The 19,473-nt window shown below is 49.1% G+C and overlaps 1 protein-coding gene across 4 annotated transcripts in view; it reads right to left on the minus strand.

Moving 5' to 3' along the window:
* The window catches only part of PODXL (podocalyxin like), a 41,242-nt gene that overhangs the window by 11,502 nt on the left and 10,267 nt on the right, over positions 1-19,473 (minus strand). For 2 of the 4 annotated variants that reach the window (XM_081243434.1, XM_081243432.1), the window contains exon 1: positions 14,513-14,777. The exons of the other annotated variants lie outside the window; for them this stretch is intronic. In XM_081243434.1, the coding sequence (XP_081099560.1) occupies positions 14,513-14,600 (88 nt within the window). In that variant the 5' untranslated portion in view covers positions 14,601-14,777. Of the gene's footprint in view, positions 1-14,512; positions 14,778-19,473 lie in introns of those variants that run through there. 4 annotated transcript variants of the gene reach the window in all.

A 19,473-nucleotide genomic window follows, 5' to 3' on the forward strand; every position in this document is an offset into this window, starting at 1 on the left:
TATAAGGTGATTTACAAAGAAACATACTCTTGCTGCTTTGGGGGACATGGATATGGAGATGGAAATTAAAGAGGCTGTTACAGTAATCCAGATGAAGTGGATACTAGTCAGCTGTATTAAGTCATTGACACAGGAGCCAAAAAGAGGATGGATTCAAGACTGTATTTTGGAGGTAGAATCAACTACTTGCTGATGTACTTACTAAGGGAGGGGAAGAGGAGAGGCCAGGATGATTCGTGGTTTTCTGTTTTGAGCAGAAGGGAGAGAATGGTGGGAATCAGCATAGGGGACTTTGGCCATTCTTCGTAGCCAATCAGAATCTGTAGCATTTTTCTATGCTTGGGGAATTCCCCACACAGCAAGACTGAGGGAAGCGGGATTTGCCTCTTATTATAGATGCTGCAAATGCCAGCCTCCCTTGTGACCAGAGCACAAGCACGCACTCAACTGCCATGAATGAGACAACTCCACCCCAGCCAGTGCGTAAAGGGGCAGTAGACTATGGGGAACCCTGAGGCAGGAGCAGTGGAACCACGCTCAAGTGTGAGCAGCCGTGGAGGTGATGCTAGAGCGAGCATCCACAGCCAAAGCTACAGCACCTGGAGCTTGGCACTGGCGAGCAGCACTAGCCTCTTCACACAAGTTCCGTAAGCCTGACTCGGATGATGTTAAAGGTAGCCCTGAATGTGGTCTTCAGCAAGCCCAGCTCCTCCATAAGCTAGACAGTGTCCCAATATCTTTCACATGTGCGCGCACACACACACACACACACACACACACATTTTGCTAACGAGAATCAGGCGTGATTGCGGGCAACAGAAATTCGAGGGTTAGTTATTGGACCTTATTGGGGTTAAAAGTAACTGGAATTCTGCAAGTATGAAGGGAAATGACTTGACTATCCTACAGCATCTCATGGAGAAGCAGTCACAGTAGCGCCTGCCATCTAGAATTAAGTGCCCATAAAGTGGCTTTGGCAGGACTGAGTGGCTACTGCCATAGAAGAATATGAAGAGCACACATAAAAGGACGTGTGTTAAAAATCAATTTGATGGTGGTTTTTCCTTCTTAGTAGTTCATAAAATAATGGTGCTTCTTATAACTGATCATGTCAGAGTATCTTTCTGGTAAAAAGTGAGATTGCAGAGGGGAATATCAGCAAGGGAGGTTGGGTGGCGTGGTTACTTCCTACTACGGCAAAGAGCTGAAAACGGCTTCTCAGCCCCAAAACTGCCGACGTTTTGGGCTGGGTACTTCTTTGTTACGGGAGATTGTCCTATGCATTATGGGACGTTTAACAACACCCCTGGTCTCTATCCACTAGATGCAAGTAAGACACATACATCCCTCCCAGTTGTGACAACCAAAAATGTCTCCAAATATTGCCAAATGTCCCCCGAGGGAGACAAAAATCACTACCAGTGAAAACTACTGGCTTAAAGGGAGACAATAACAAATTCTAATTCCTCAATCCTCCTATCAAAGCAGAGACTGGAAAATCAGAGATTTTCTAAGGCTACAGTAAAGGAATCTCTTATTGCTTGCAGCAAAAATGCCGAGAAGACCAAAAGACAAACTTACAGGTCTGATCCCAGGAGTTGCCAAATTACAGCGTTAGTGTAGTTCATAGCCTCACCAGGTCTCTTACTTGAAAACAGGACCTTGAGAAGTGTAGCGGTTACATATGAGAGGGTGCAGGTGAGTCAGAGTCTCGATAAAGCTCAATCTGCAATGGAACTCGCTTGTCGGAAGACTCAACCACTCTTCTCCTGTCTGATGACGCAGTTCCCACCTTGCTTGAAAACTCAATAACCTCACTGGAGCTCGGTGACACAGAAAGCCATATCCCTTCATCACCTCCACCACTCTTCATTTTTTTCAAACCTGTAATAAGTCAGATGCCCACGAGGACAAATACAATTGAGTCTGACCCAGAAGAAGGCTTCCACCCTAAAAAAATATCTGCAAAAACTCTAGCAAATATGTATGGTTAACAGAATATGAGCATGCTAGATCAAAGAGAGATAATCATAGTTTTCTATCAGGCTGAATTTATCAATATGGGTATGCATTCCAGAGATTTGGATCAATATGCTGACTCAAGCAGCTAGAAGTCGTTCTAATTGTTTTCTTAGTTGGTTGACTGAAACCTGGACTCACTGGTAGTCCACATATTAAATAAAGTTAAGTTGCCAGAAATTCCTTGGAAGAAATCCAAAGTCTTAGAGAGATAGAAGTGTCCGAGTGGTTTATCACATACGGTCTGCTTGTTCACACTCTCTGTTCCTTAAGAAAGCTCAAATGACACTCCCTTCACCAAGGCTTTGAGAAATACTATATTTCAGGAGTTCTAAGATGCCCATCTTTTCATGTCTCTGAGATGAGGATGTATTATAAATTATCGTAAGTCACACTTTGACAGTGTTTTTTTTTCCCCCAAGTGGTTCATAAAATAATAGTGCATCTTCTTTTGGATTATTTGGTGTTTTGGATTTTGCTTACATTTGGTATGCTGTTGAGGGGACTCGGAGCATGTTCTAAGAGATTGTTCCGGCTGTTCTTCATCAGCCAGGTATGCTGGTAGGAGATGCTGCTGATTTCAGTGGGAATGGACAGCAGGTTCGTTGGGTAGTAGGGCATGAGCAGAATTTCATTTCCAGGAAAAAAGGTGGGTGCGATACCCTAGGCAGCAGGAGCAGCATGGTAATCAGAGTAGTCCAATGGGGGTAATTCTGGACAGTGGCTAGTAATCATGTGTTTTTTTAGGATCAAAATTGATGGATGGTCCACTGAAACCCTACCTATAAGCCCGGCAAACTGAGACCTGGGTTGAATCACCACAGTAGAGAACACAGCCAGCCACTCATCCAATTCCCAGGACTGAATCTTTTCACAGACTCAGGGTACCTTGAATGAAGTGTGTATTAGTTTCCCAAGGTGGCTATGACAGATGACCACAGACTGTGTGGCTTCAAACAACATAAATGTGTTATTCTCTCATGGTTCTAGAGGCTAGAAATCTGAAATCTGCAAAGGCATACTCCCTCTGAAGGTACTAAGGAAGAATTGTTCTTTGCTTCTTCCTAGCAATTGTTAGTGTTCCTTGGCTTGTAGTTAGAATCACTGCAGTCTCTGGCTCCATCATCACATGGCCTTCTTCCCTGTGTGTCTCTGTGTCTCTCCTCTTATAAGGACGCCAGTCCTTGGACTTAGGGCCCACCCTAATCCAGTATGATCTCATCTTAACTTGATTACATCTGCAAAGACCCTATTTCCAAATTAGGTCACATCCACAAGTACCAGGTATTGGGGATTAAGACTGGAACATGTCTTGTGAGGAGGACCCAATTCAACCTCCTAATCTGCTCCCCCGCCTCCACTTGTTCCACTATAAGAACGAGGGTTCTTCTTTTCAAATACTAGAAATCAATCCTCTCTGCTTAAACAGGAAGTGAATTTATTAAAAAGATAATCAGGGCTTCCCTGGTGGCGCAGTGGTTGAGGGTCCACCTGCTGATGCAGGGGACATGGGTTCATGCCTCGGTCTGGGAGGATCCCACATGCCGCGGAGCGGCTGGGCCCGTGAGCCATGGCCGCTGAGCCTGCACGTCTGGAGCCTGTGCTCCGCAACGGGAGAGGCCACCACAGTGAGAGGCCCGTGTAACGCAAAAAAAAAAAAAAAAAAAAAAAGATAATCAGTTAGCTAGTAAAATCACTTGAGATGGCTAGAGAATCAGGTTTAAGTCAGAAACAGCACCCAGAACCCTTCTCCTGAACTCCTCTGATGAGTACCTCATTTCCACCACCAATGAGCAAGGATTGCTTCACTTTGCACCACTGACACCATTAGTCCTGGATATTGGATTTCATTTCTGAGAGATCTGAGTCTTTAGGGATGCTGTCAGTGAGAGGTCCTTGCATCTACTTTTACGACTGAACGTAAGAGTAGCAGGAGGCACCACAGAGAATCCCCGGGTTCCATCCATCTTCCTCCCTGCCTCATTATGTAGCAGCATATAGGCATCACAGTAAGATGCGTAAATCTTTTAAGGTTAATTCTCTACTTATTTTGCCTTCGAGTGAGTTCTCTGGTGCAGCCCTGTGCTCTGTGGAATATCATCATGGTGAAGGCGGCGTTCTGTAAGTCCATGAGTAGAGTTGCTGACAGATCATGGCAGCTGAGAAAACACATTCAAACCCAGAATGTGTCTGTTTTAGCTCCCTGCCTACACCATGGCCACTACTTGTTCATGAGCCCACAGAGCAGTCACTAGGTGGAGGGAGAGAGAAACTAACTGACGGGCACAATGGGTCACCTTGTCCACCTGATTAATGAGAGTGAGACAAAAATTCTCATACTCAAGATCATCCCAAGAAGCTCATCCACATGCCTCTTCCATAAAACTCCTTGCACTGATTCTTCATTCTTGTTTCTTCTAAGTTCCTAAAAATCATTAGCTACTGCCTAAGAATCTGGTCAGAGCCTCACCTCTGTGTAGCTCACCTTCCCCCCACACACACACACACACACAAAGACCATGAAAGGTACTATTCAAGTTCTGCTCATTGGAAGAACTTTCTTTCTATACTATCCTTCAGGGTCTCCCCTAAAAAGGGCTATTATCCCACAGCAGTCCACTCTGGCCTGGCTCCAGCACGTTATATACATGAACATAACTTGGCGTTTTCATTCCTCAGACAACAGATCACAGAGAACTAACTCATTTGAAGCCCTTTAGGTATGAGCTGGCTGGAAGGTGGTGGTGTGGCATGAATAGGTGTGCTGAGGGTGTGAGCCACGTTGCAATTGACATGCATCTCTCTTTAGGATCTGCTCAGATCTGGTTCTCTATATACTCTTCAATTTGATAATGGAAAGCTGAGAAATAAACCCAAAGAAAAATAGGAGGAATGAAATAATAAAGATAAAAGCAGAAATCAATGAAATAGAAACCAAAGGACAATAGCAAATATCAACAAAGGCAAAAATTGATATTGCAAAAAGGCTAATAAAATAGTAAAGCCTTAAGTAAGGATGACCAAAGGGAAAAATAACCCAGAAGGCATAAATGTAAAATATGAGGTATAAAAACAATAAGATATTTATAATATATAGGCCATTATGAGCAAATGCTAATAAATTTGAAGCTGATGAGATGGACAAATTCCTAAGAAAATACAACTTAACAGAGTGACTCAAGAAGAAATAGAATAATTTGTCCCACATTCATAAAGAAATTGAATTAGTCGTTAATACTTTTCTCATAAAGAAAATCCAAACATGGATTCAAGGATCAAATAATTCTAGCTTTACATGAACTTTCTATAGCATAGTCTGTTCTGCCATAATATGTGTCTGTAAAAAGAATTAGTTCGGGACTTCCCTGGCAGCAAAGAGGTTAAGAATCTGCCTGCCAATGTAGGGGACACGGGTTCGATCTCTGGTCTGGGAAGATCCCACATGCCGCGGAGCAGCTAAGCCCTGCCCCACAACTACTAAGCCTGCGCTCTAGAGCCCGCAAGCCACAACTACTGAAGCCCACGTGCTGCAACTACTGGAGCCCGCGCTCCGCAGCAAGGGAAGGCACCACAATGAGAAGCCCGCGCAGCGCAACGAAGAGAAGCCCCCGCTCGCTGCAACTAGAGAAAGCCCGCGCGCAGCAACGAAGACCCAACGCAGCCAAAAAAAAAAAATCAGTTCATATACAATTGTCAATCAACAAAACATGAAAAGTACAAACCGAAGAAAAAGCCTGATAAGATTTGGTTCCATCAAAATTAAGAACATATGTTTATCAAAAGAAACCATAGGACTTCTAGTTTCAGCCAATGAGAATAAAGAGCTGGAAAGAACATATGTCCTACCCTCACAGCAAGAAAAAAGCTGGAGGAACAGAAAATTGATGACTTTTTTGAACCCATTGGAGAACTGAGGTCATGAGCAAACAACTCGCCTGAAAACTGGTGACACTCAACCACAAGGAGAAACTGGACTCAAGCATTTGCTTACATGGGGCAGAGTTCGGTAAGAAGATTAAAGTTAAAATGTTCAGTGAATTGCTAAAGGCTGAACATGGGCTAATGTGAAAGCGTGGAGCCTGAAAACTGCGGAAATTGAAAGGTTCAGACCCTTGTGTAGACTTTTCCCCCCAGGAACCCCACCAGGGGTTCTCCCCAGGATGCCTGGGGAGAGCCTTGAGAAAGTTTCCCCCCTTGGGGCTGGCTGGGGGAAGGAAACAGCAGTGACGGCTGAAACTCTACATAGCCCCATATCCCCTGGAAAAAAAGCCTGACTTTTCAGTGGAAGTCAACAAAATCCATAGCCTGAGGGCACTGGCAGAAACCCCACCACAGCAGAGGAAGGAAACCGACAGCCACCAATGAAACACCAGTGAAATGTTGCCTAGATCCATCTCCCCTATTTCTGCTAGGAAACAAAAGCATTCAGCTGCAGGAGAAAGGTAAAAAAGGATAGCCTGAAGGAAGTGGTGGAAATCCATTGCAGCTGGGAAAGGGAACAGACAAATAAAAAAGCTCTTTACCCCTGGCAGAGGGCAGGAATATGTGTTCTAAGTCCAGCATAACTCCTAGAAAAGAGACAGGAACACTAGCGAAGGCCACACCCCCCAAGCCCCAGGTTCCAGTGCGTGTGCAAAACATCAGAGAACGTCCTTCTACCCTGCCTTTAACTCAAAATGCTAGCAAGTGTGAAGGAAAAATAAATGGAATATAGCTGGGGGAAGCGGCTGCCAAAGACTGCCTCACAGGGAGCAGCAGAAAGGGAAGCCCCACAGGCAAGCAGGGACACAAACAAAGGTCTCACCTGAGAAACCTGCAGCCCCCGGTGCAGCATCAAGTTTTAAACCCAGACCACCTCTTGACTAGATTAACACAAATCCTCACAATGAAGACGCAGCAGAAGAAAAGCCATGCTTTAGGCAACCACTGATCTCATCTCTGTCGCAATACGGATTTTGCCTATTCTGGACATTTCACATAAATGGAATCATACAATGTGTGGCTTCTTTCACTTAATTTAAATATTTTTAAGGGTTCATCCATGTTGTGGCACGTGTCAGTTCTTTACTTCTTTTTATTGCTGAATGATATTCCATTGTAGGGATAGACCACATTTTGTTTATCCACTCATCAGCTGATGAACATTCAGGTTGTTTCCACTTTTTAACTATTATAAATAGTGCTGCTATGAACACTTGTGTACAAGTTTTTGTGTGGATAGCTTTCATTTCTCTTGGGTATATATCTAGGAGTGGAATTTCTGGGTCACATGGTAACTCTGTATTTAGCATTTTGAGGAATTAATTGCCAAACTGTTTTCCAAAGCAGCTGTACCATATTACATGCCCACCAGCAGTGTATCAGGGTTCCAATTTCTCTACATCCTCACCAACAAGGGTTACTGTCTCTTTCATTACAGTTATTTAGTGGGCATGAAGTATCTCACTGTGGTTTAATTTGCATTTCCTTAATGACTAATGGAATATATATATATATATAATATAAAAGAGTTAATACATCATAATCAAGTGAGGTTCATCTCATGGCTAGTTCAGTATTTGAAAATCAATCGGTGCAATTCATCTTAACAGTGAAATAAGAAAAAACATACAATCATCTCAATATATGCAGAAAACTCACTTGACAAAATTCATCATTCATGGGCTTCCCTGGTGGCGCAGTGGTTGAGAGTCCGCCTGCCGATGCAGGGGACACAGGTTCATGCCCCAGTCTGGGAAGATACCACATGCCGCAGAGCGGCTGGGCCCATGAGCCATGGCCCATGAGCCATGGCCCCTGAGCCTGCGCGTCCGGAGCCTGTGCTCCGCAACGGGAGAGGCCACAACAGTGAGAGGCCCGCATACCGCAAAAAAAAAAAAAAAATTCATCATTCATTCATGATTTTAAAAATGTTCTCAGCAAACTTGGAATAGAGGGAATTTTCCTAACCTAATAAATGATATCTCCAAATAAACCTACAGCTAACATCACACTTAATAGAGATTGAATGTGTTGCCATTAATTTTGAGAACACAGCAAGCATGTCCTCTCTCACCACTCCTACTGAACTTTGTACTAGAAATTCTAGCCAGCTCATTAAGGAGGGAAAAACATTTCTTAAAACAACAATAAAAAGATAACCCAATTTGTTAAAATAGGCAAAAGATCTACAAGGAAAAATTGCCAAAGAAGATATACAGATGGCTAAAAAGCATGTGAAAAGATACTCAACATCTTTAGTCATTAGGCAAATGCAAATTAAAGCTACAATGCAATATCAATACACATCTATTAGAATGACCCAAAACCACCTGCAATAGCAAATGCTAAACAGAAATTCTCATACACTCCTAGTGGGAATGCAAAATAGTACAGTCACTTTACTTTGGAAAACAGTTTAGCAGTTTATTTTAAAGTTAAGCATTACAATACCATATGATCCAACAATTCCATTCTCATATATTTACCCAAAACAACTGAAAACTTGTGGTCACACAAAAACCGATATGCGAATGTCTATAGCAGCTTTATTCATAATCACCAAAAACTGAAAACAACCAAGATATCTTTCAACAAGTGAATGGATAAACAAACTGTTATATATCCATACAGTGGCTAAGAAATAAAAAGGAATGAACTACTGATTCATGTAACATGGATGAATCTTAAAGACATTTTAGGTGAAAAAAGCCAAAAGGCTATACATAGTATTTTATTTCATTTATATGATTTTATGGAAAAGGCAAAACTATAGGGATAGAAAACAGATCAGTGGTTACCAGGGGTTGAGGGAAGGAGGAGGAATTGACTTTTAGGACAATGGAACTGTTAGAAATGGTGCTGGGATGATGGATACAAGACTCCACATTTGTTGAAACCCACAGTACCCCCCCACCAGAGAATTAACTTTACTTTTTGCAAACTTAGAAAGAAAAAAAAAAAGAAAACTGAGATGTTCAGAAAAATCCCAGGATGTAAGAGGGACTATGAAAATAAACTATGTTACAAGTGTATAACATACCTCACTGGAGGGGTGGGGGAAAGAAGTTGACCAAAGTAACCAGAAAAGAGTTTTCTGACTGGATACTGTAAGGGTAACAACAAAAAAAGAACTCTATATGATAAACAGTGTACTCTAAGTGGTAAATTTGTTTCTCACAACGGTACGGGTTATCAATTTCAAATCTACTTTACTTGTGTACTAGGGTTGGTCAAATAAGTAAATAAATTATAAATAACATGAGCCAGAGTTCTCACTGTTGGAGAAAGAAGTTACAAATAAATAAGGTGTGTGGGGATGAGGCTAAATGAACCCTGTGATACTTGATTAGAGAGAGAGATCAGTATGAATTCATGTATGTGTATGTGTATAAATATACACATACACACACAGACATATAAAGAAATGTATAGATTTGTGTGCATACATGGGTTAGTATAGGTAACAAGCAAACGTCTGTTAAAACTGATGTGATAAATAAGTTATGGTATATTCACATACTAGAATACCACTGAAAATCAGTGAACAAGTTTTATATTGTTATATGTATTTATATGTATATAATATACATATTATGTATTATAATACACATATTAACATGAATTCATCTAAAAATAATACTGAACAATAAAAACAAAACCAAAAGTTTATATGGTTTTATTTACAGGGTTTAAAAATCTACATTTTTAAACCCTGTAAATAAAATTGTTTAAAAAACTAAACAATATAGTTTTAGAGACAGAAACGTAGAAAACATTATTTACATTATATAGAGAATTTAATACTAAGTTTAGGATAACAGCTACTTCTAGGGGGAAATAGGGAGATGCAACAGGGGCTTCTGATTTTTCTTTCCCCCAAGGAGGGAGTGGCTGAGGGTGCTAGATGATGAGATTGGCAACAGTGATGTTCCCAGCAACCTCAACTCGCGGTTTCCGTGGGAACAGTGCAGGTGGAAGCCTAACTCAGGCTGATAGAAGATGAGTGAACCGTTGGGAAGTGAGCTTGTGTGTGTAAATAACTTTTTCAAATATTAGCTATAAAAAGAAGCAGAGGAAATATGGCAGTCGCTGGAGGGAGCTGCCGTAGTCAAGAAAGTTCTGCTTTTCTTAAGGTGGGAGATGCTAGAGCTGTTAAGAATGCTCCTTTTGTTTTGTTCCCTCTCCTTAAGATACAGAGGGAGATACCCCATGTTAGGCGGTAGGATACACCCGCCTTTGAAACTGGAAGGAAGAAGGTGGACACAGACATTGGTACATTGGTAACAGTGGTAGCGGGAAGACAAGTTTCCATTTGACAGCCTCAGTTCCCTCAGCCAAGCCTAGATGAAATCAGCAATACCCTACAGATGAAATAAGAGAGGAGGAGGAGTTGTGTGGAAGGCGAACGTATGAAATACTCATCTTGGAAACAGGAAAGGGAGCCTACTAGAAAAGTGGTTCTCAAAACTCTAGCGAGCATCAGAATCACCTGGGGGGCTTGTTAAAACACCATTTACGAACTCAGCCCAAGTTTCTGATTCAGCAGGTCTGGGATGGAGCATGAGAATTTGCTTTTCTAACAAGTGCCCAAATGATTCTGATGCTGTTGGTCTGAGGACCCGCACTTTCAGAACCACTCTACTAGAGAAATAAAGGATGACTGCCAATTAGTATTTGGTGCCAAACTGGGCCAGTTTAGCAGTGTTCCTTTCTGCTGCTTGCCGGCAGGCATGGGAGCAGTGGAGGCAGGGTTCACCTGAGGAAAGGGTTTTGCTAGGTGAGTTATGATGGTGGGAGAGGGTGCAAGAGACGTGAGGATACTTGTAAGGTTGGGATTACCATGGTAGATAGTGAAGTATAGGATGGATAAAGACAGACGGGGGGCTGATAGGCAACAGTGAAGCAGCGATGGGTTATTAGACTGGCTGCCCTGAGTTCAAGCAGTATGGTCTAGGTGTACTTGAGCAAATGAGTTGGAAGGTGGAGAAATAGTGATCAAGGAATGAAATACTTAAGATTGCAGAGGTGGTGCATGGTATGTGGGTGATAAAGTTCAGGGTGTGAAATGGGAATAACTGAATGACGTAGAGATGGAAAAAGGTCAAGAGATAAAGGCAGGCGCGAAGACAGAGCGGAGCCTTCTAGTCCTGGTCCCGCCTCTAACCCTCGAGGGCTCGGCCAAGTCCTTGGTCCTCTTGAAACATCTGCGAAATGGGCTAGGTGACTTCTAAGGTCCCCGAGGATGTACTGGCACTTTCCCAAGCATGACGCTGTGAACACAGGTAAGTCTGCTTTTGCTGTGACAACAGTCACTTCAGAGGCCTTGCTCTGGGCCTCCTTTCCAAGAGCTGACCGGCCTTGAAACTCATTCTCCCGGCATGTGACACCCGCTTCAAGAGCCTTACCTCCCAAGAGCAGGTTCTGCACGTCCTGGGGAAGGGTGCCAGGCGATGCCGCCTCAGGTTCAGCCTGGTGGACATCTGAGCCCCTTCCAGCTCTCTAGGGCCCACCCTTCCCAGCCCCCAAATCCTGTGGCCCATCTCAAACTGGCCCATTTATTGCCAGGCTTCTGGATGGCAGCTGGGAATTAATTACAGTGGGGCAGGGCAGGCTGGGGGAGCTTTGGAAGGATGCAGGTCAGCAAGGGAACTGGGGCTGCCCTAGGAGCAGAGAGGGGCTGCGGGCCCACTGCTGGCCTGGCCAGGACTTTTCCCCAGGGCCAGTATATCAGATGTCCTCTCTTTATCCTGCATTCAGCCCCCTCACTCTCCCTCTGCCCTTCATTTTGAAAAATTTGATGCCCCCCGCCCCATGTAATGTCCCCAACTCCGTGCTTCTTGGGTTTTATTAAATCAGCCGCCTGACCTGGAAACTCATTTTCCCAGTACGTGACATCTGCTTCTTGAGCCTCTTCCCTCCCAGAACAGAGAGCCACACCCCTCATTCCAGGTGGGTCTTTACAAGGCCCACACCCCAGCAGAGTCCGGCCATCCTCCCCACCTACCTCTCTCCTGCACAGCTGAGCACTCCAGGCCTTCCATCCAGAAGCCCTTCTGGACCCCCCTCTGCCTCAGTGTGGGTCCTGTCCTGGGAGGCTGTTTGCTCTGGGGTTCTGCTCTGGGTACCTCACTAGTCCTATACCCATCCCTTGTAAATGCCTGTCCCTTGTGGCTTTAAGAAAGCCAGGTGCCCTCACCCCACCCCCCAAAAAAGGTCCTAAGCAGGCACCGGTGGGGACAGGGAGGCTGCGGGAGCCTGATCTGGGCGGACAGCATCAAAGGACAGCAACTGGGAAAAGGGGTCAGGGCTGGGCGCCTGGGGAGAGGGACAGGGAGGCCAACTCGCTTCACCTCTACCAACCGGCTACGGCACTCTCCCAGGGCTGCCCTGGGCTTGGGTAAAGCCTGGACCCTCTCTGTGCCTTGGGTCCTATGTCCTATGTCCTCAGGCTGCCATACCAGAAACTGGGTGACTTACAACAACAGAAACTGATTCTCTCACAGCTCCATTGGCCAGAAGTCTGAAAGCAAAGTGTGGCCAGGACTACACTCCACTTGGAGGCTCCAAGGGGAACCCTTCCTTGCCGCTTCTGGCTTCTGGAGGTGGCTGGCATTCCTCAGAAGGCAGCAGCATCACTCCCATCTCTGGCACCGGGGCCACATTGCTGCCTCCTGTCTGTGTCTCTTATGAGGAAACTTGTCATTGAATTTAGGGCCCATCCAGATAATCCAGGATGACCTCATCTCAAGATCCTTGGCTTAGTTACACTGGCAAAGACCCTCTGTCCAAATAAGGGGATCATCAGTTTCAGGGATTTACTGTACATATCTTTGGGAGGGGGGAGGGGTGTATATTTCAGCCTGCCATGGTCCGCATCTAAAAAAAACGGGGACTATGACCTCTGGGACTGCTCTCTATACCCCTCCAAACGGCCCCCTGCTTGGGCCGAGAGCCCCGAAGATGCGCCTGGTCAACTTTCCTGGCATAAGGGGAGCTACGGACTGAAAGTTTGTATCCCCACCAATTGATGTGTGGAAGCCCTAGCCCCCAGTGTGACAGTGTTAGGAGTTGGGGCCCCATGTTGGGATTAGTGTCCCAGAGCTTCCTCTCTCTCTCGGCCACGTGAGGACACACGGGAAGACGGCAGAGCGTCACCAGAACCCGACCCTGCTGCTGCCCTGATCTCAGCACTCTCAGCCCCGGAACTGTGAGACAGGAACTTCTGCTGTTTAGGCCACCCCGCCTGTGGTATTTTGTTGTAGCAGCTCGAGCTGACTGAGGGACCCAAGGTGGAGGTTAATAACGAGAAGAGAAATGACAGGAAGGACAGCTCCAGGGTCTGCGGAGGGGCAGGGTCCCAAGCTGCCCTCACCGCCGCCCGTCAGGCCGAGCGGTCAGGCAGACAGGTGTGGCCACAGGGTCTGGTCATGCTCCAGCCGCCCTGTCCCTTCCCCAGGGCCTGGCAGCTCTGCCCTCCTGGTGCCTCTGGACATGAGAACAGCACCCCAGGGGGTTATCAGGCCCAGCTCCTGGGCATCGCCTCTCCCAGAGGAGCCCAGAACTGCCCCCTCGGGGGAGATGGTTCTGGGCATTCTTCAACCCTGGAATTGTTCTGCCCTTATCAGCTTGTTTCAGCTGGTCTGCCCGACACTCGCTCCCAGGGCAGGGCCCTGTCCGGCGGTTTCCCTGGGCGGGAGAGGGCTGCCACTGTCCAGCACGGGTATCTCCCAGCCACAGAGAAAGGCAGGCTGCACCTGGGCACCTTCCTCCCCACAGGGGCGGGGGCTGTGGCCAGAGGCCCTTGCCCCGCCTCTTCTTCTCCAGGCCGGCAATTCTTCCTTCTTTCCTGTCCCCTACACCTGGAGTAGCCCAGAGCCCGAGGTACGCGGATACGATGTGCACACATCCCTGCCCAGTCCCACGTGTGACCCCTTCTCCCGCCCCACCCCCGTCCCTCTCCACGAAAGCAGGACAGGGTAGGGGTTAAGAGCGCGCACTCGGGAGCCCAACCACCTGGGTTCAAGCCCCGTCCCACCACGCGCTGGTCACGTGCCAGGCAAGGATCTTCACTCTATGCCTCAGTTTCTGCTTCCGTCAAAAGTGAGGAGGCGGGGGCTTCCCTGGTGGCGCAGTGGTTGAGAGTCCGCCTGCCGATGCAGGGGACACGGGTTCGTGCCCCAGTCCAGGAAGATCCCACATGCTGTGGAGCGGCTAGGCCCGTGAGCCATGGCCGCTGAGCCTGCGCGTCCGGAGCCTGTGCTCCGCAACAGGAGAGGCCACAACAGTGAGAGGCCCGCGTACCGCAAAAAAAAAAAAAAAAAAGTGAAGAGGCGGGTAATAACAGTAACTAAGGCACACCTTTAAGCACTCAGAGCAGTGAGCGCACATAGAAAGTGCTCAGGTAACGTTACCCACGATTATTTTCCAAGGGAGAGGGGAAGGGTTTCTCCATGCCAGCCCGAGTCGGGTCCCCGCCGCATCTTCCCCATCACAGAGCCATGCGGAAACTCACCTCTTCCTCTGGGATGCTCACATCTGTACAGGCCTTGATGCAGGGGAGGGGGCACATGAGGCTCTTCCCAGGTTCCCCAGTGAGGCATGGCAGCACAGGGGAGGGTGGGGGAGATCAGCACCAGGGTGACTGTGGCCAAGCGAATTCCCAGACAAGGGGGTAAGCCAGAATCTTCCTGGGGAAGGAAGAGGAACCGGAGGCCTGGGTGGAGCCTGGCTCCAGGAAGTGTTTCCTCACCAACTCGGAGAAGCCTGGGGGAGAGACATGGAGCAGAGACGGGGAGAGGAGGGAGGGAAGGAAGGAAGGAGGGAGGGGCTCTCCTGGGGGCAGCCCAGTGACCCCAGACCTCTGTGTCAGCAGGGAAAGCCTGGGCAGCCTGAGCTTCCCTTCGGTGAGAGCTGCTTAAGGCCCTCTGGGCTCCGCGACCAGGGTGTGGTGGTAGGGACCACATGGGGTGGGCGGGGACCCGGGAGGGGATGCTGGGTACGCGCCCCTCCCTCTCAGTCTGGGCTTCCTCCGCAGTGAAACGAAGCTACCTCACTTCTGCGTCCCTCCCCATCCCACCCTGAGGGGTGTGGGTGAAGATGAAAGAATCTTATTAAGTGTCTGACTCTGGGTGAGGAAGGTGGGGAAACTCTCGTATTGAAATGTACCGACCAGGTTTTCCCTGGTGGTGCAGTGATTAAGAATCCACCCAGCAGTTCAGGGGACACGGGTTCAAGCCCTGGTCCAGGAAGATCCCACATGCCGCGGAGTAACTAAGCCCCTGCGCCACAACTACTGTGCCTGTGCGCCACAACAACTGCGCCCACGTGCTACAACTACTGAGCCCGCGCGCCTAGAGCCCGTGCTCCACAAGAGAAGCCACCGCAATGAGAAACCTGTGCACCGCAACGAAGAGTAGCCCCCGCTCACCGCAACTAGAGAAAACCCGTGTGCAGCAACGAAGACCCGACACAACCAGAAACAATAAATAAATAAAATTAAAATTAAAAAAAAAGTACTGGCCAGAAGACCTAAATAGACATTTCTCCAAAGAAGACATACCTGGAAGAGGAGGAGGGGCCGCGCTCGCCAGCCCTGCCCCACCCCCTCCCCGGGCCGGCAGGGGCGGGGGGCCTTCACAGGGAGATCCAAGGAGCTCTGCAATCCCTCCTAGTGAGGGTCGCGGCCCGAGTCGGCTGAACGCTGCCCCCCACCAGCTCTCCAGGTGGGGTCAGAGGGCAGAACCCGCCCCACCCTGAAACAGGAAGCTTCTAAATGCATTCTTTGGATTACTCATTATCATAATTCTGTTGCTGAAGGCAGAGAGGTAAGAGGAGAGCTTGGAATTCATCAACTGCGCCACCCAGGATCTCGGCCCTGCCTCTACCCGAGCCCCCTGCGGCCCCCGGTTCCTCCCCCGACCCACAAGGACGTGCCCGTCCTGGACCAGCCTCCTGCCTCTGAGCCACCTGTCGCCGCTGTGCCTAATGAGAGGCGCGTGCACATGCTGACCTGAGGCTGGGGACGGGTGTGTCGCGCTCCCCGTCCTGGAAAGACGGACTAACCCACCCTGAAACAACACCCTCCCCGGGCCTCCTAATCCTTCCGCCTGCTGCTGACCATGTGAATCCGGATCTGTCTGAGCCGGCAGTGAGCCCAGCAGTGGCCAAGCCCCTGGCCTACGGGTGGGCGGGGTGATGCCCGGCTGACTCCGCTCACCTCACCCGCCAGGAACCCACCAGGAAGGACTCTCACACAAAGGTCAGGGCGACAGGACAGCACCCTGGGAAGGAGGCAGAGAGCCTTCGGCTCATCGTTAAGATCTGTTTCAAGGACCACCTGTGTGGTGTATAGGCAGCCTCCACAGGAAGAACGAGCTTTGGGGGTGGGAGACCTGGGTCCTGCGTGAGCCTGGGGCCTCCTGGGGCCTCGGTCTCCCTGTGAGTCAGGGGAAAGAGAAATATCTACCTTAGAACAAAATGAACATTTAAAAAAATGTGTAAGTGTTGGGGGAAAATGTCGAAATACTCCAAAACTTCAGAGGGGCAGGTCTGTTCCATGGGAAGGTGGGCTGACAACCTTGCCAACACCCTGCTGTGAGCTGGAGACGCCACTGTCTGGGCCAAGGGCTCCGGAAACGCGGGCAGGCGCTGCGTGTCCCGCTGCGCCTGTGTCAGGTCTGAGGCCAAGGGCACAGGTGGGTGTTTCCTCTCTCTTCTCACGGTGCAGTTTTCTACCAACCACCGATCAGAAACAGTTTATCCTCGTTACTGTTAAGCTTATAAGTAGCACTACTGAGGGCTGTCCTGTCGGTCAGACACTGAGCTGCCAGCTTTACCCAGGATCGCATTTGGGTCTCCCACACCCTCTGGCGGGGGAGGTGCCCTCATGACGCTGGGCTGGGGAGACACAGGCACAGACTGGGGGCAGGACTTTAGTTGGAGGGGGCTGTCGGTGGAGGGGGCTGCCCCACTCCCAGCACCAACCAACCACCTGCAGGCACAACTCCTGGCAGCCGCATCCCTCCCCCAGGCACACCTGCTTCTGGGAAGTCCCGGGAAGCCCGCACAGCTGCAGCCAACGCGGGAGCACGTCTGGCCTCCCGCTCTTCCCTTAGCAGCCAGTTCAAAAACAGCCTCGGTAAATATTTTTCTGCAGGGGCACGTTGTCACTCCCACACCACCCGCCCCCTCCCGAAGCCGTGAAAATCGCCAGATGTGTACGGGTTTCTCGGCTGCCCCTGGAAACCTCCGCCAGGGACCAGTCGCCAATCCCGGCCGAAAACAAACAAGGGCCAGGAGCCAGAGGGAAGTCCCCCACAGACGGTGAGATGGTGGCCGCCAGGGGAAAGCTCTGTGAAACGCGGCCTGCGATTTTCCCAGGCAATGACCGGTTTCCGCCTGCTGGAAGCTGAAGGTTAAGGCCCCAAGCTCAGCTTTCCAAATTTCCAAACATTTTTTTTTTCTGTCCTGGAGAGAAGCCTCCCCTTCCAGGAATAACACCTGCATCCTCCTTTTGCTGCAGAATAATCCACCTTAGGAGACTAAATGTGTGTGCGCTCAGGGAGGGGACGGGTGGGAACTGAGGCTGTCAGTCGGCTCCCTGCAGAGCAGGGAATCTGGATTTCTCTGGTGTTTGAGGACAGGGGAGCTCTGCTTGCCGGTGGGGACTGGGGGGTCTCGTCAGGCCAAACAATTGAGGGCTGGCTCCCTTGTCCCCCCACCAAGGCCTGCAGGGAAAGTTAAAAGCCATGTTCCTTTTAAACAAAGCTAAGTGGTCCTCATGTTTGGTACCTCAGAGCCAGTGGAGGAAGCTCAGTTTCCTACGGGCTCCGCCTAGGGAAGTGAATCAGGAATCCCAGGGCCAGGCCCGGCCAGAGCCAGGTGTCCAATGGCTGAAAAGTCAACCCCTAAAAGTAGTCGAGGAGGCTCCGTGTCACATGAAGTGGGCAACAGAAGGTGTGAAAACACACACACGCGCACACACACAGTGATTTCACACCTCTTCAGAAGAAACTAGAAGCAAAATGAAATGTTTCCCTCTGAGGTTCTGCAGGTCAGGACAGGTTGTCAGTGTTGCTTGGATCACACAAGATCGATTCTGAAGTCAGACCGAGGGCTCCTTCTCCTGGTTGGAGAAGGGGAGGCACCACCTCTTGTCCTCGGCCTCACCTGCTCCTGTCCCTACCTTTCCCCGCTCTCTTCACTGCATCTCACTACCCTCCAAGTGGGTGCAGAAGCCCAGATATCTGGTCCAAGTGTACCTGGCCACCTCTATGCTCCGAGCACTAAGGCGGAAGTGCTCAAGTGGAAGACTAGACTCTGCGTAAACCACCACGATCCTCCTGCCTTGGATTTCCCATCTGCAAAGTGGGTGCAGTGCTCTGGACGTGGCAGACCCAGGGCCACAGGATTTCAAAGATGCTGGTCCCTTCCAGACTGGTCTTTGCTTTTATAGTGGTAGCATCGTGCCTAAAGATGCAGCCAGAAGAGGAGCTGATGCCCACCCCTTAGGCTGGGGAAGCAGGGGTCAGAGAGAGGCAGAGAGCTCCTGAGCAGCCAGAACCGGATGCGGCTCAGTACACAGCCCTCCATGACTAGTCTGGGTATGTCCCCTGTTCTAGAAGCCACGCAGACATCACTTTCCTCTGCATCCCTGGGTCATAATGTCCGAACCAGAAGGACCCTAGACATCGCGGATCCCCTCCAACAAGGGAGAGATGGGCAAACAGATGGTCAGAGTCCAGGGCACCAGGTCACACCTCCTTTGGTATCTCGGACTCTGTGGTCCAACTGCCAGTGCGGCTCTCTATCCTGGGGTGGCGGGGGGGTGTGCCCACACGCTCCTGGCCGCAGCTCCTGCTTCCCCTCCTTGCCTTTAGATAGGGAGGGGGAGGCATCTGACCTGCGGTGAGATGAAGAGCAGAGAGGGGCTCACATTTTCCAGGAATTCAAGGTGTCACTGGCTGTCACAGCAGCCAGCTGGGATGAGAACAGCTTCCCCCACCCCCATCCATCCCTGCTGGCTCAAAGCATCACGCTGTCAAGTCTAGGCTCCCCCCAGTCTCCCCACTCCCCTAGGCCCTCCTGGATGGATCCACAAACTTGAATCCATTCCCATTAGGCCAGCAGTTCTGGGGCCGAGATCATCAGGCAAGTCAGGCCTTTCAGACCACTGAGAAATACTAAGTAGCAGCCCCTCACTCACAGATGAGAAAACTGAGGCCCACGGGGAGGATGGCTGGCCCCGAGTGCATGGAGCATCTTCCCTTGCAAACCTGTTTTCTTTTTCTCCCTGCTCTTTATTCAACACCGAACTCAGACCGAGCCTCCTGGGCATGTGCTCCACGCCTGCCGCCCCCCACCCCATACACATATACACACACACACAGACCCAAAGCTTAATTATCAGGAGACCCCAGGGCCAGTTACAGCTGGTGTGTAGAAACAATTGCCCAGAAGTGCCCAGGGAATTCA

This window comes from Mesoplodon bidens, assembly GCF_964165515.1.
Source record: "Mesoplodon bidens genome assembly, chromosome: 9".
NCBI lineage: Eukaryota > Metazoa > Chordata > Mammalia > Artiodactyla > Ziphiidae > Mesoplodon > Mesoplodon bidens.